This window comes from Durio zibethinus, chromosome 14 (genome assembly GCF_047325235.1).
Source record: "Durio zibethinus cultivar Kanyao isolate XHJ-2024 chromosome 14, ASM4732523v1, whole genome shotgun sequence".
Taxonomy (NCBI): domain Eukaryota; kingdom Viridiplantae; phylum Streptophyta; class Magnoliopsida; order Malvales; family Malvaceae; genus Durio; species Durio zibethinus.
The window spans coordinates 20,477,844-20,490,673 of NC_143175.1; the positions used below are offsets into that span (position 1 = coordinate 20,477,844).

The 12,830-nt window shown below is 35.6% G+C and overlaps 2 protein-coding genes across 2 annotated transcripts; one reads left to right on the forward strand and one right to left on the reverse strand.

The window, feature by feature from the left end:
- On the reverse strand, window positions 1-3,011 carry LOC149515114 (SEC12-like protein 1). The gene is made up of 5 exons (XM_089742985.1): window positions 2,999-3,011; window positions 2,557-2,677; window positions 1,848-1,955; window positions 600-670; window positions 1-451 (listed from the first exon to the last, which is right to left on the reverse strand). Exons 1-5 carry the CDS (start codon window positions 3,009-3,011, stop codon window positions 291-293), a joined length of 474 nt encoding a protein of 157 aa, XP_089599111.1. The 3' UTR covers window positions 1-290.
- Window positions 3,012-11,437: 8,426 nt separating this feature from the next.
- LOC111298837 (receptor-like protein EIX1) lies at window positions 11,438-12,526 on the forward strand. Its single transcript, XM_022893539.2, has one exon. It carries the CDS (start codon window positions 11,438-11,440, stop codon window positions 12,524-12,526), a length of 1,089 nt encoding a protein of 362 aa, XP_022749274.2.
- The last annotated feature ends 304 nt before the right edge of the window (window positions 12,527-12,830 follow it).

Here is a 12,830-nt window from a genome sequence, read left to right on the forward strand (position 1 = left end):
CTTTGATGGTATCTCCAAATTGATTGGATCAAACAAATGCTCACATATCTAAAGGACCGAATGCATTCCACACATTTGGATCATCTAACTGTGCATCCCCTAAAAGTGAATCTATCTTTTTTTTTTTGTCTGAGACCCTCCAGTGTGCGATAGCCACTTTGAGCCCCAACTAATCCGGAATTGAGCCAGGTCGAACCCCATAAGGGAAAAGCTCTCCCAATGTCTATCTTCTCCATTCACAAAACTCAAAATCTGAGATCTTACTTAAGGGGAATGAACTCCTTAACCACTCAAACCAACAGGCGTTGGAAAAGTGAATTCATCTTTAATATTGTTCGTTGTTCTCTTGCAAGAGGGAAGCTCCAAAATGAATTAGAATTCTGAAAGAATATGTAAAATGCAACTGCTGATGCCAAAAATAGTCCTAAAAGCAGCAAATAGATCTGCCACTCTGCACATGAAAATAATAAGATCATCATTCTTGTATCCCTTCACATTGTTCACATGCATCTGTGTGTGTTGACGCGTGCAAGCGTGCAAATGTGTGTGTGTGTGAGAGAGAGAGAGAGAGAAAAAGAGAGAGAGAGAGAGAGGAATACCTTTCCAGTCTGCAGGAACATTTAATTTTGTTACCATAGCTCCCCATTGACTAGAAGATGTAAGCACAACCCTGCAACAAAGCAATAATAAGGGAAATCAAGCAGCTGAACCAGGTATTATATAGTCCAGGGTGCCATCTCAAGATGTAACTCTACACATCTTAGATAAGTAAATTTCAGAGATAAAGATTGTAAATCCATTGCATGGCTAGTTGGTTGAATGTATACTAAGACAACGCTACAAGGGTGAAAAGGCCAAAAAGAGGCTAAAATTCAAGTACACGGAATAAACGAAAGGTACCAAACCAATTATCAAATGAAGTCTTTAAAATTCGTGATGAACCATTGGTCCAGTAGTGTGTGCAATATCTTTAAGGCATGGAGATTGACATGTTTAGGGTTCACCACCCATTTTTATGATCTACAACAAAATGTATGGTACCAACAAAAAGCTAGTATACAAAAGAATACCAACTGTAATTAATTTGATTGATGGCTTGAAACCAAACTAACCCTCACAAACATAAAAAAAATAATAATAATAACACTCAAATAAAAAAATAACTAAAAAAGAAACAGCAAAAGGATCAAACCCACTTATTTAATAAAATATACTTCCAACATAAGATACACCAATAGGATCTGTAATAACATAGATTGAAAGATTGCCACAAGTTCATTTAGGTAAGTTAAAATTGTGATCCAGAGAGGAGATTAGAGAGTGCCAGCAAAGATAATGGTGTTTATTGAAGACCCAAAATACACCACAATAATCTAAAAGTGACATCACGTGGAGACTGGCAAAGCAAAATTGATATTTACCCATCTCATTTGGTCGGAAGAATGACAACAAAAGCAGGATTTTAAATTAATTGCTTTTCAGAAAATCCATACAAACATGTTAGACAAAGTAAAAACAACATAAGCAGATAAGCTTTTAAATAAAAAATAGTAACTTTCTGTATCTAAACTGCCAAGCAGTTGCAAAAAACAAAAAAAAACAAAAAACTACCAAGCAGGCATAAAACCCCATTTGAAGCCTCTCAGTCATTGCTACGGCAATAACAACCACAGTCATCTTTGTTTGATGAGATGCACTCAATCTGGAAAAGGTCAAGGGATCCATGATCTTTTAAGGTTGATCACATGACTACAGCAATCTAGAAACAGTATTTGGAAAAACTAAATACTAGATTATTCGCCTTGGCAATGATTAGCCAAAATAGTACTTGCTTCACCGAAACTTACCTTTGACCAGGACAGAACTCTAGTGATGCAATGGATGTACCCAGGTGTGGCCTCTTGCTCCAATGGCTGATCTCCATTTTCTTTACTTCAACCACACATTTGCTTCCCGTAAAATGAAAACAATCGAACAATTTTATCGAATGAACATATACATTGAAAAGTATTATAAATGTAGTTAATTCTACAAAATTTTCCCAAGCATCATAAACCAGTGCTTGGCATGTATAAATCCTGAATACTCCATCCTTCGCTCTTTGTCTCTAACTCTTCATCTGTCACTATCCATTCTCTTAGTGAGAATACAGACAAGTTAAACAAATACACAGATGATGTATATTGAGTGTTGACACACATTTGCACATGCACACCCCTGCACATACAAACGATTCACACTATCTGCTATGATAAACCATGGAAATAAACCATGGAAATAGAGCTCTTAAATATATATATATATATATATATATATATATAAAGCTGTTCCCAAGGAAGCACGAAATTCTACGGTGAAAAAATTACTTGGGAATAGATTTGACAATTAATACCATAGGAATTTGACATTTGCAACTATAGGAATTTGACATTTGCAAACAGGCAAACCAAATTATACCAAACCAAACCAAAAGCAACGATTCTGCATTTTGCTAATTTCCAATATGAACCAGAATACTAGAAAGCAGAAATCCAAAAGGCAATGCTGAATGCTTACAAAGCAAGATATTTGCCATCCAGGCTAACGGACATAATAGAAACAGGATTTCTGAGTAACATCTTATGCCCAATTTTATTCCACGTGCTTATGTCATAAACAGCAGTAACTGCTTTATCACCTGTCACATTAAAGCATTACAGTTTCATAAAAGTAAATTAATAACAGAAGGTAAATTTTTTAATTCAAACAAAAGCATGCATAGCCATTTGAACAGTACAAAACAAAAATGGTTTTGTCCCATCCTTGGAGAACCGACATAATTCCTTCTTTTCATCCTACAGAACTGGTATACCAAAAATTTGTCAGAAAGACTAAATTTTGCAGCATTCAACGAAAAACTTTGGTTAAAGAAATGGTTAAGATTCTGGGTTTCCCTTTACTACGAAACCAAAGTTCATTAGCATAATAAAAAAATTATTAATAATGTTAAAATAAGTACTTTCTGAATTCATATTTGATGTAGTAATAGTATATAAATGTTAAATATATATTATTAATCAACTCTAAGATGACATAATAACATTAATGAATAAAACAAAAGTAATCAAATCCTTTAAAAACTATTAATCATTTCCATGATAGCCTCACTCATTATTATTTTAAAGGACCTAATTATTTTTTGTTTTACTCATTTACTAGGTATTATGATTAATTGACAATATATAATAGAGTATCCAATACTAACCCTTATCTTATTGTTTCTAAAACAAATTATTTTATTACTTCAAATAATAAAATAACTCAATTGAATTTTATTTTTTACTATGAAATTATAGCAAGTACTACTATAAAACTCTTCCTTTTTCAATTTCCTACCCTAAAATTAAAATGAAAATAAAAAAGCTAATATATATATATATATAAGCCAACAGTCGAAGTTAGATTTAGGTGAAAATTATTTGAATAAATATTAAACATAAATTTAGGTGAAGGTGCATATTCACCATTAGATAAAGTAATGTAAACTTTCACTATTTTTTAAATAATGGAGAGAATTATTTCTCTTTTATATGATATATCAAAAAGTTTAAAAAATAAAATTTTGTGTATTTATTTTAAAAATTTATAAAAATTTATGCTTATTCATTAATGATGTTATATGATATGATTTATGATGATATATAAAATTTGTGCACTTACAGTATATAAAATATAAATTTTATTTAAAAATTAAAAAGAAAAAATCCTATTAAACAACATAATTAAATATTTTCCAAATTAAAAAAAAAAACTTAGATGAAATTTATGATGTTTTTTATTAAAAATTATTAAATTAAAATTAAAATAAAAAATTAAAATTGATAAATTATAAGATTTTATCACATAAATTAAATGTATAAATTTTGAAAAAAATTAATAAATTTGATAGATATTTTTAATAAAAATTTTGATAGAATTTTTATAATTAAATAAATACTTATCAAATTTAAATAATAAATAATATTTTTAATAATTTTTTATATAATTCTTGATTTTCATATTATATCTATCAATCTATCAATTTAAATTTTTTATTAAATTATTTTTTTAAAAAAATTCAAAAGCTTCACCTAAAAATACTTCATTGAAGTTTTTTCCCTCCAGACAACGGTTTCCTACTCTAAACAAGGATTGGACGATTTCCAATAACTCTTTCCTAGTCTAACTAGGTTTGGGAAATTTCCAAGTAACTCTTTCCTTGCTCCTACTTCGAAAAGGAAGAAACTCGGGGTTTGCTTCATTTATTATTTAAGGCATCAGTTCAAAGCAACAAAAAATCAGCCATTTTTTTTCCAAAAGAAAAAGAAAGAAAAACGCCAGTAGCTATATGGTTTCGTAAAAGATGAGGGCATTTTGTGAGAAGGTTAAGTAAAAGGTAAGTTCTGATGAATATTTGGCATTGTTGGAGTACTTTCATGGCTACAGCAATGGGAGAATCACGACGATCGGTTTGCAAGATTTGGTGGAAGATTTGCTTCGAAAATACCCAGGATTTTTTCATGAGTTTCTTTATGTTTCCAAGTTATGTGATGGTTTAACTCCATCAATAGATTCAGTTGACAGCAGCAACAGAAGGAAGAAGAAGGAGCCTGGTTCTGATCAGGGTGTTGGAGAAATCAATAGAAACAACAAGAAGATCAGGTTAACTTATAGTTCAGTTCAAAAACCTAACCCTGAATCTACCCCAAGAAACAAAACAAAAGATCCATGGCTTCGAGCATTAGGGTTCTGTGAAAAAGTTAGGAAAGAAACCAGTTCTGACTATTATTTGACATTGCTGAAATCCCTACACGATTTTGGCACTGGAAAGATTACAATGGTCGGTTTGAAGAGAATGGTAGTCGATTACTTCCCAGATTTTGTTGATGACTTCATTGAGGTTTTGAAGTTCTATGAGAGTTTAACTCAGTTATCATCGGAACCTGAAGAGCAGATGCAACCAAACAAAAACATGAGTAATATGATCACACCAAGCTATAAATTTCTTCCGAAGAATCTGTCAGGAGTCCAAAGTAGTGGAATTGACGAACTCGGGCAAGAAGTATTTAATTTTTGCTGCTTCTCTGAGGGTTCATGTCATTTCAAGGTATGGCCTAAAGACCCTTACGAAAAGATGTTGAATAAACACGAAGATGAGTTGTTTGTACGTGATATGTTGGTGGCATGGAAACGATCGACTATGGAGAATTCGACCAAACTGTTGAAAGCGATAATCAATGGTGAAATCGAGAGGCCAATCGATGTTAACAAACATTTCAACGGTTACAATTTCAGATTCATACAGAAAATGTATGGGGAGGAGGGGTTAAATATGGTGGATTACCTGCGTCAGTCAGCTGAAATAGCTCTGCCAATCATTATCAAGAGGCTGAACCAGATGGAGATTAAGTCCTTCACTTCACTTGGGACTAAAAATTAGTTCTTCTATGAAAAATAATATAAGAACTAATATTTTTGTTTCATTTATTGCTGAAATTACAAGCACATATTTTGCAGCACAAGATCTTATCACATATCATATGTTAAACTAAAAAGATTAAATCTTTTTTTTTTTTGTTTCCTGAAATGTATTATATAGCCTAGGAAGTTTATATTTGGGGGTTTAGCTTGTTAGGAAAATGGGGTCCAGTCCCATGTAAGTGGTTTTGGACCAAGTAAAGGCCATGGGCCTTGATCTTTTATTTTACACAGAGCCCTAGCTACTTAATAAAAAAAGAGGTGGGGTTATTTTGTGTGTGTGTCGAAAACCAAGCAGAGAAAGAAGAAAAGCCAGGAAAAGCAGAGAGAGAAAAAGGAGAAGGGAGAGTTGGTTGAACGGAAGTCAATCCGTGGTTCGATTGAGTTGGAACCTTGTCAGGAGGTTTATGATTCAGAGTTCTACATTCTGAACGGTGAAGATCGGGTTTGAAGCTCTCTAGAAACAAATCCAGGGTGTATTTGTTGAGTCACTTATTTGGTGAGATTTCTCCAATTGTTTCTCTAGTTGTTGATTAGCTCTAGTTTTAGCTAGAGAAGAACTTTGTATAACTATTATTTGATAGTGAAGATTTTTCTGGTGGCCCGTGGTTTTTTCCCTCTACACTGGAGGGTTTTCCACGTAAATCTTGGTGTGCTTTATTTTTCCTGCGTATTTGATTATTGATTGTTGTCTATTGCTTCTGTATTGTTGTGATTATTGCTTCAGGCGCAACAAGTGGTATCAGAGCGAGGGTTATTTTGAGACATCGATACAGAAGCAACCCAGGATAGAAGTAAATTCTGTTTGAGATCATGGAGGGTGATACAGGTTCCATGATAAAATTGACAGCATCGAATTATTCAATTTGGAAGCCTATGATGGAGGATCATCTATACTGTAAAGATTTGTATGAGCCAGTATTGGGTGATTCGGCTAAACCAGCAGATATGAAAGATGAAAGCTGGAAGAAGCTAGGTAGAAAGACGCTGGCTACAATCAGAAAATGGGTTGATATCAGCGTGTTCCATCATGTAGCGCAGGAGTCAGATGCTCACATTGTTTGGGAAAAATTGGCAGCATTGTATGAGAGAAAAACAGGTATGAATAAAGTTATGCTTGTTAAAAAGATTGCAACTTGTAAGTCTAAACATAAATCTAAGTTTAGAGGTAAAGTGAAGTGTTTCCATTGTGGTAAGGCGGGTCATATAAAACGAAACTGTAGAATCTTAAAGCAAGAGCGAAAAGATGAGAAAGGCAAGAGTTCAGATGATGGCAATGTTGCAGCAGTGAATTCAGATAGTGATTCAGTTACTTTGATTTGTACACATGGTGATTGTAATCATGTTAGTGATCCCGGCATTGAGTGGATAGTTGACACAGGAGCGGCATATCATTGTGTTCCTAAGAGAGAGTTGTTTACAACTTACAAAGCAGGAGACTTTGGTTGTACCAAGATGGGAAACAAGAGTGTGTCGCAGATTGTTGGGATTGGTGATATTGTTGTACAAACTAGTACAGGCTGCATGTTGACTTTGAGAGATGTCAGACACATTCCAGATATGAGAATGAACTTGCTTGCTATTAATGTCCTTGATAAGGAGGGATATGAAAGCCGACAAAAGAATGGACAGTGGAAGCTTCTCAAAGGATCTATGGTAGTTGCAAGGGGAAAATTATGCTGCACAATGTATAAGACATGGATGCAATTGAACGGTAACCAGGTAAATACCGTTGAAAATGATGTTTCAGCAAACTTGTGGCACAGGAGGCTGGCACACATGAGTGAAAAAGGGTTACAGGTTTTGGCAAGGCACTCTCTCATTCCCTTGACCAAAGGTATGTCTCTCGATTCATGTGATTATTGTTTGTTTGGTAAGCATCATAGAGTTTCTTTTCGTAAAAGTTCTCAGAGAAAAGAAAATAGATTGGAATTAATTTATTCTGATGTATGTGGTCCCATTGAGGTTGAGTCATTAGGTGGTAGCAGATATTTTGTTACTTTTATTGATGATGCTTCACGTAAGATTTGGGTGTATATGTTGAAATATAAAAGTCAGGTACTGCAGTATTTTCAAAAATTTCATGCCATGGTTGAAAGGATGACAGGGTTACCCTTAAAGTGTATTCGAACTGATAATGGTGGGGAATACACATCTAAAAGCTTTGAAGAGTATTGCTCAAAGCATGGGATCAGGCATGAGAGGACAGAACCTGGAACACCGCAGCATAATGGTATAGCTGAAAGAATGAATCGCACCATTGTGGAAAAAGTCAGATGTATGTTGAGGATGGCAAAATTACCAAAGCCATTCTGGGGTGAAGCAGTCAACACAGCTTGTTATTTACTTAACAGGTCACCATCAGTTCCTTTGGGCTTTGACATTCCAGAAAGAGTGTGGACAGGAAAAGATGCTTCATACTCTCACTTGAAAATTTTTGGGTGTAAAGCATTCATGCATGTGCCGAAAGAGCAGAGATCAAAGCTTGACAGTAAAGCTACACAGTGTGTGTTTGTAGGATATGGTGATGAGGAATTTGGCTACAGGGTATGGGATCCAGTAAAGAGAAAGACAGTCAGAAGCAGAGATGTGGTCTTTCATGAAAAAGAAACCATAACAGATCTTGAAAAAAATGAGAAGACTACACGAGTTACTGTTGAGTGTGATGTTTCAACACCGACAGGGATTTCACAGGAAAGAGCCACAGATGGTGAAAATGAGCTAGAAACAGAACTTGGGGATATGAATGAGCCAACCATAGTTGGTGATGAGCCAGATGCTATTAGTTTTGAGCAGGGGGAGCAATCCTCTCTACCTGAGAGTGTTGAGCAGGGGGAGCTACCTTCAGCATCAAGTGATGTAGAGTCTCAGCTCAGGAGATCTACTAGAAAGCGCAGGCCATCTACCAGGTATCCAAGTTCAGATTTTATTTTAGTTACCAGTGAAGGGGAGCCAGAAAACTTTCAAGATGTGCAGGCTACTCCGGATAGAGAGCACTGGTTAAAAGCAATGAAAGAAGAGATGGAGTCATTGCGAAAGAATGGTACTTATGATCTTGTTAAACTTCCAACAGGGAAGAGGCCATTAAAGAATAAATGGGTGTTCAAGTTGAAAAAGGATGGTGACAAACTAGTGAGGTACAAAGCTCGATTGGTAGTAAAAGGTTTTTCTCAGAAACCAGGCATCGATTTTGATGAGATTTTTGCTCCAGTTGTAAAAATGAGTTCTATTCGAGTGGTACTGGGATTGGCAGCTAGTTTGAATCTTGAGCTTGAGCAACTTGATGTTAAAACTGCATTTTTGCATGGTGATTTGCAGGAGGACATTTATATGAATCAGCCTGAGGGTTTTGAAGTGAAAGGGAAAGAGCACTTAGTTTGCAAATTGAAGAAAAGCTTGTATGGCTTGAAACAAGCTCCGTGACAGTGGTACAAGAAGTTTGATTCTTTTATGATGAGTCATAGCTATAAAAGAACAGCAGCAGATTCTTGTGTGTATATTAAACAATTCCCTAATGGTAACTTCATTATCCTATTATTATATGTTGATGATATGTTGATTGTAGGACAAGATGCTAGTATGGTTTGCAGGTTGAAAGAACAATTGTCTAAGTCCTTTGATATGAAGGATTTAGGTCCAGCAAAGCAGATTCTTGGTATGGACATTATCCGAGATAGGAGAGCTGGAAAGCTGTGGTTGTCACAGGAAAAGTATGTTGAACGAGTGCTTGGTAGATTCAACATGCAACATGCTAAATCAGTTAGCAGTTCACTTGCCAACCATTTTCATCTAAGTAAGAAATCTTGTCCAGTGTCTAAGGAAGAGCAACTAGCTATGTCTAGTATTCCTTATTCTTCTGCAGTCGGTTCTTTAATGTATCTTATGGTTTGTACAAGGCCTGACATTGCTCATGCAGTTGGTGTAGTGAGCAGATTTCTTTCTAATCCAGGGAAGGTTCACTGGGAAGCAGTGAAATGGATTTTTAGATATTTGAGGGGTACCTCAAAAATGTGCTTGACTTATGGAGTTTCACAACCAGTTCTAGAAGGGTTTACTGATGCTGACATGGCAGGCGATCTTGATGGTAGGAAATCTACTTCAGGGTATTTGTTTACTTTTGCAGGAGGAGCTGTATCTTGGCAGTCTAAGTTGCAGAAGTGTGTTGCTTTGTCAACTACAGAGGCTGAGTATATTGCAGCAACTGAAGCATGTAAAGAAATGCTTTGGATGAAACGTTTTCTTCTTGAATTAGGGTTGAATCAGAAAGAGTATGTGGTATTTTGTGATAGCCAGAGTGCTTTAGATTTGAGTAAGAATACCATGTACCATGCTAGAACAAAGCACATTGATGTTAGATATCATTGGTTACGTTCAGTGATTGAAGAACAGCAGATGCTATTGAAGAAAGTCCATACTGATAAAAATGTGGCAGATATGTTGACTAAGATACTTCCCAGGGAAAAGCTTGAGCTTTGCAATAACTTGGCCGGAATGAGTTCCCTGGCCAAGGTAAGTTCCAAATGAAATTGCTATGGTGATGAATCTCCTCCTAATGGGGCTGGAGGGGGAGATTGTTAGGAAAATGGGGTCCAGTCCCATGTAAGTGGTTTTGGACCAAGTAAAGGCCATGGGCCTTGATCTTTTATTTTACACAGAGCCCTAGCTACTTAATAAAAAAAGAGGTGGGGTTGTTTTGTGTGTGTGTCGAAAACCAAGCAGAGAAAGAAGAAAAGCCAGGAAAAGCAGAGAGAGAAAAAGGAGAAGGGAGAGTTGGTTGAACGGAAGTCAATCCGTGGTCCGATTGAGTTGGAACCTTGTCAGGAGGTTTATGATTCAGAGTTCTACATTCTGAACGGTGAAGATCGGGTTTGAAGCTCTCTAGAAACAAATCCAGGGTGTATTTGTTGAGTCACTTATTTGGTGAGATTTCTCCAATTGTTTCTCTAGTTGTTGATTAGCTCTAGTTTTAGCTAGAGAAGAACTTTGTATAACTATTATTTGATAGTGAAGATTTTTCTGGTGGCCCGTGGTTTTTTCCCTCTACACTGGAGGGTTTTCCACGTAAATCTTGGTGTGCTTTATTTTTCCTGCGTATTTGATTATTGATTGTTGTCTATTGCTTCTGTATTGTTGTGATTATTGCTTCAGGCGCAACATAGCTGTTCTGGTTTTGCGTTTGGGTTCTTTACTTGTCTGTTTTGGTTGCTATCTTGAGTTTGAATTTGTGAGAGATCTCTCTCTTTATTGTATCTTTTTTATTTCCAAAAAAATTCTCAAAAAAATCAGAAAATATATTCTTATTGAAAAGTTACTATAATGTGAAAGCAAATAGTATCAAATCAAAAGGTCTTCGATTAAAAAGGAGTACATGTCTAAAATGTCACACCGAAGCTAATAGTTGTATGTATATAAGTTAAATACACGCATTTTAAATCATGTATAAGGAGACTGAAATACTTTTGCTAATTATGCTTAAGAAAAGAAAGTTGCAGCTGTGAGTAATGCTCATGTTCTTCTACTATTATTAACATGGAAGAGAATTTAACATAGAGTCTATTGCTTTCTCCATCTGCAAATTTTCAAAGAAAATAACATCAAACTTACGTTCGTATTAATTATAAATGTCAAGGAAAAGGTGCCTCTCTCTCATTATCACTCTTATTATTATCTAGACTTCCAACATGTTAACCATTGAGTCTCAGTGGGGCTAATAGCATAGCAAAGTGTTCCACAAGAAACAGTCAAGGATACAGATGTTCCTTGGAAATTTCTCATTTGATTGAAACACTGGAAATCTTTGCTATAAAGCGAATCAATGATGCATTAATGCACCAAAAAGGAATTTAAAATACTTTCCAGTGATAACAAAATCTTCATAAGCAAAATATATGTTTTTTAAAGCTTTTTTTTCTTATAGATTTGCTTGAAGATCGGTGGGGTCATGGGTTCTGTGACAATTACCTTGCTAATGTTGCTATGTCTAGAAACTTTTAAACTTGGCTTTTCCGCCAGAAACCATAGCATCACTTGCATTCAGAGTAAGAGACAAGCTCTTTTGAGGTTTAAGCAAGATCTCAAAGATCCTTCAAACCGGTTAGCTGCTTGGACCCATGATGGAGATTGCTGCAAATGGGATGGAATTGTCTGTGACAATGTAACTGGCCATGTTATCAAGCTCCAACTTGGGAGTTCTCAGGGTGTGTTTGCATCAAATGCTGAAGCTCAAGCACGTGTAGGGTTGAAGTTGCGTGGTAAGTTGAATCCTTCCATGATAGATTTGAAGTATTTAAGTAACTTGGATCTTAGCAACAATGATTTCGGAGAAATTCAAATTCCCACTTGGTTTTGGAACTTGTCTTCCAATCAGTACTACCTGAATATCTCTCGAAACCAATTCCAAGGTAGCATTCCTGATTTACTCACAATGTTTCATCCTTCTGCTGTGATTGACCTTAGCTCAAATAACTTCAGAGGTCCACTACCTCGTCTTTCATCCAATGTGACTGCTATAGATCTTTCTAACAATTCCATGTCAGGATCTACCTCTCATTTCTTGTGCTACAAAATCAATGAGCCAATGAAATTGGAAGTTCTAAATCTTGGCAATAATTTTTTATCAGGAGAAATACCTGACTGTTGGAAGATGTTTCCAAGGTTGGTGGCCATAAAATTATGTGACAACAATTTCAGTGGTAAGATTCCAAGTTCCATGGGAACTTTCACTTTTCTTCAATCATTACACATACGCAACAACATTCTAGTTGGTGAAGTACCCTCCTTTCTAAAAAAATGCAGTGAATTGCTTACTGTTGACTTTGCTGCTAATCAACTCTCCGGATATATACCACCATGGATGGGAGACAAGTTATCAAAATTAATCATCTTCAGCCTTCGGACAAACAAGTTTAATGGTACTATACCTAAATTGTGCCCTATCATCTCTTCAAATCCTGGACCTTTCCCTCAACAAATTATCAGGAAATATTCCGAGCTATATCAACAATCTCAATTGCATGGCCTTGAGAAATAAATCCGATGACAAGATATTTTATAAAAAAGTCTAAGGGAAGCTTTTTTGAGGATATATTACTTGTGATGAAAGGAAGGGTGGTGGATTATAGCACTACCCTTAAACTAGTTAAAACAATGGACCTTTCAGATAACAATTTATCAGGTGAGATCCCTGAGGAGGTGACAAGTCTTGTAGGCTTGCAATCATTGAATTTCTCACATAATCTTTTGGTTGGAACCGTCCCTGACAACATTGGTGCAATGGAATCATTAGAATGAGTTGATTTATCAACAAACAACATTTCTGGTGAAATCCCTCCATC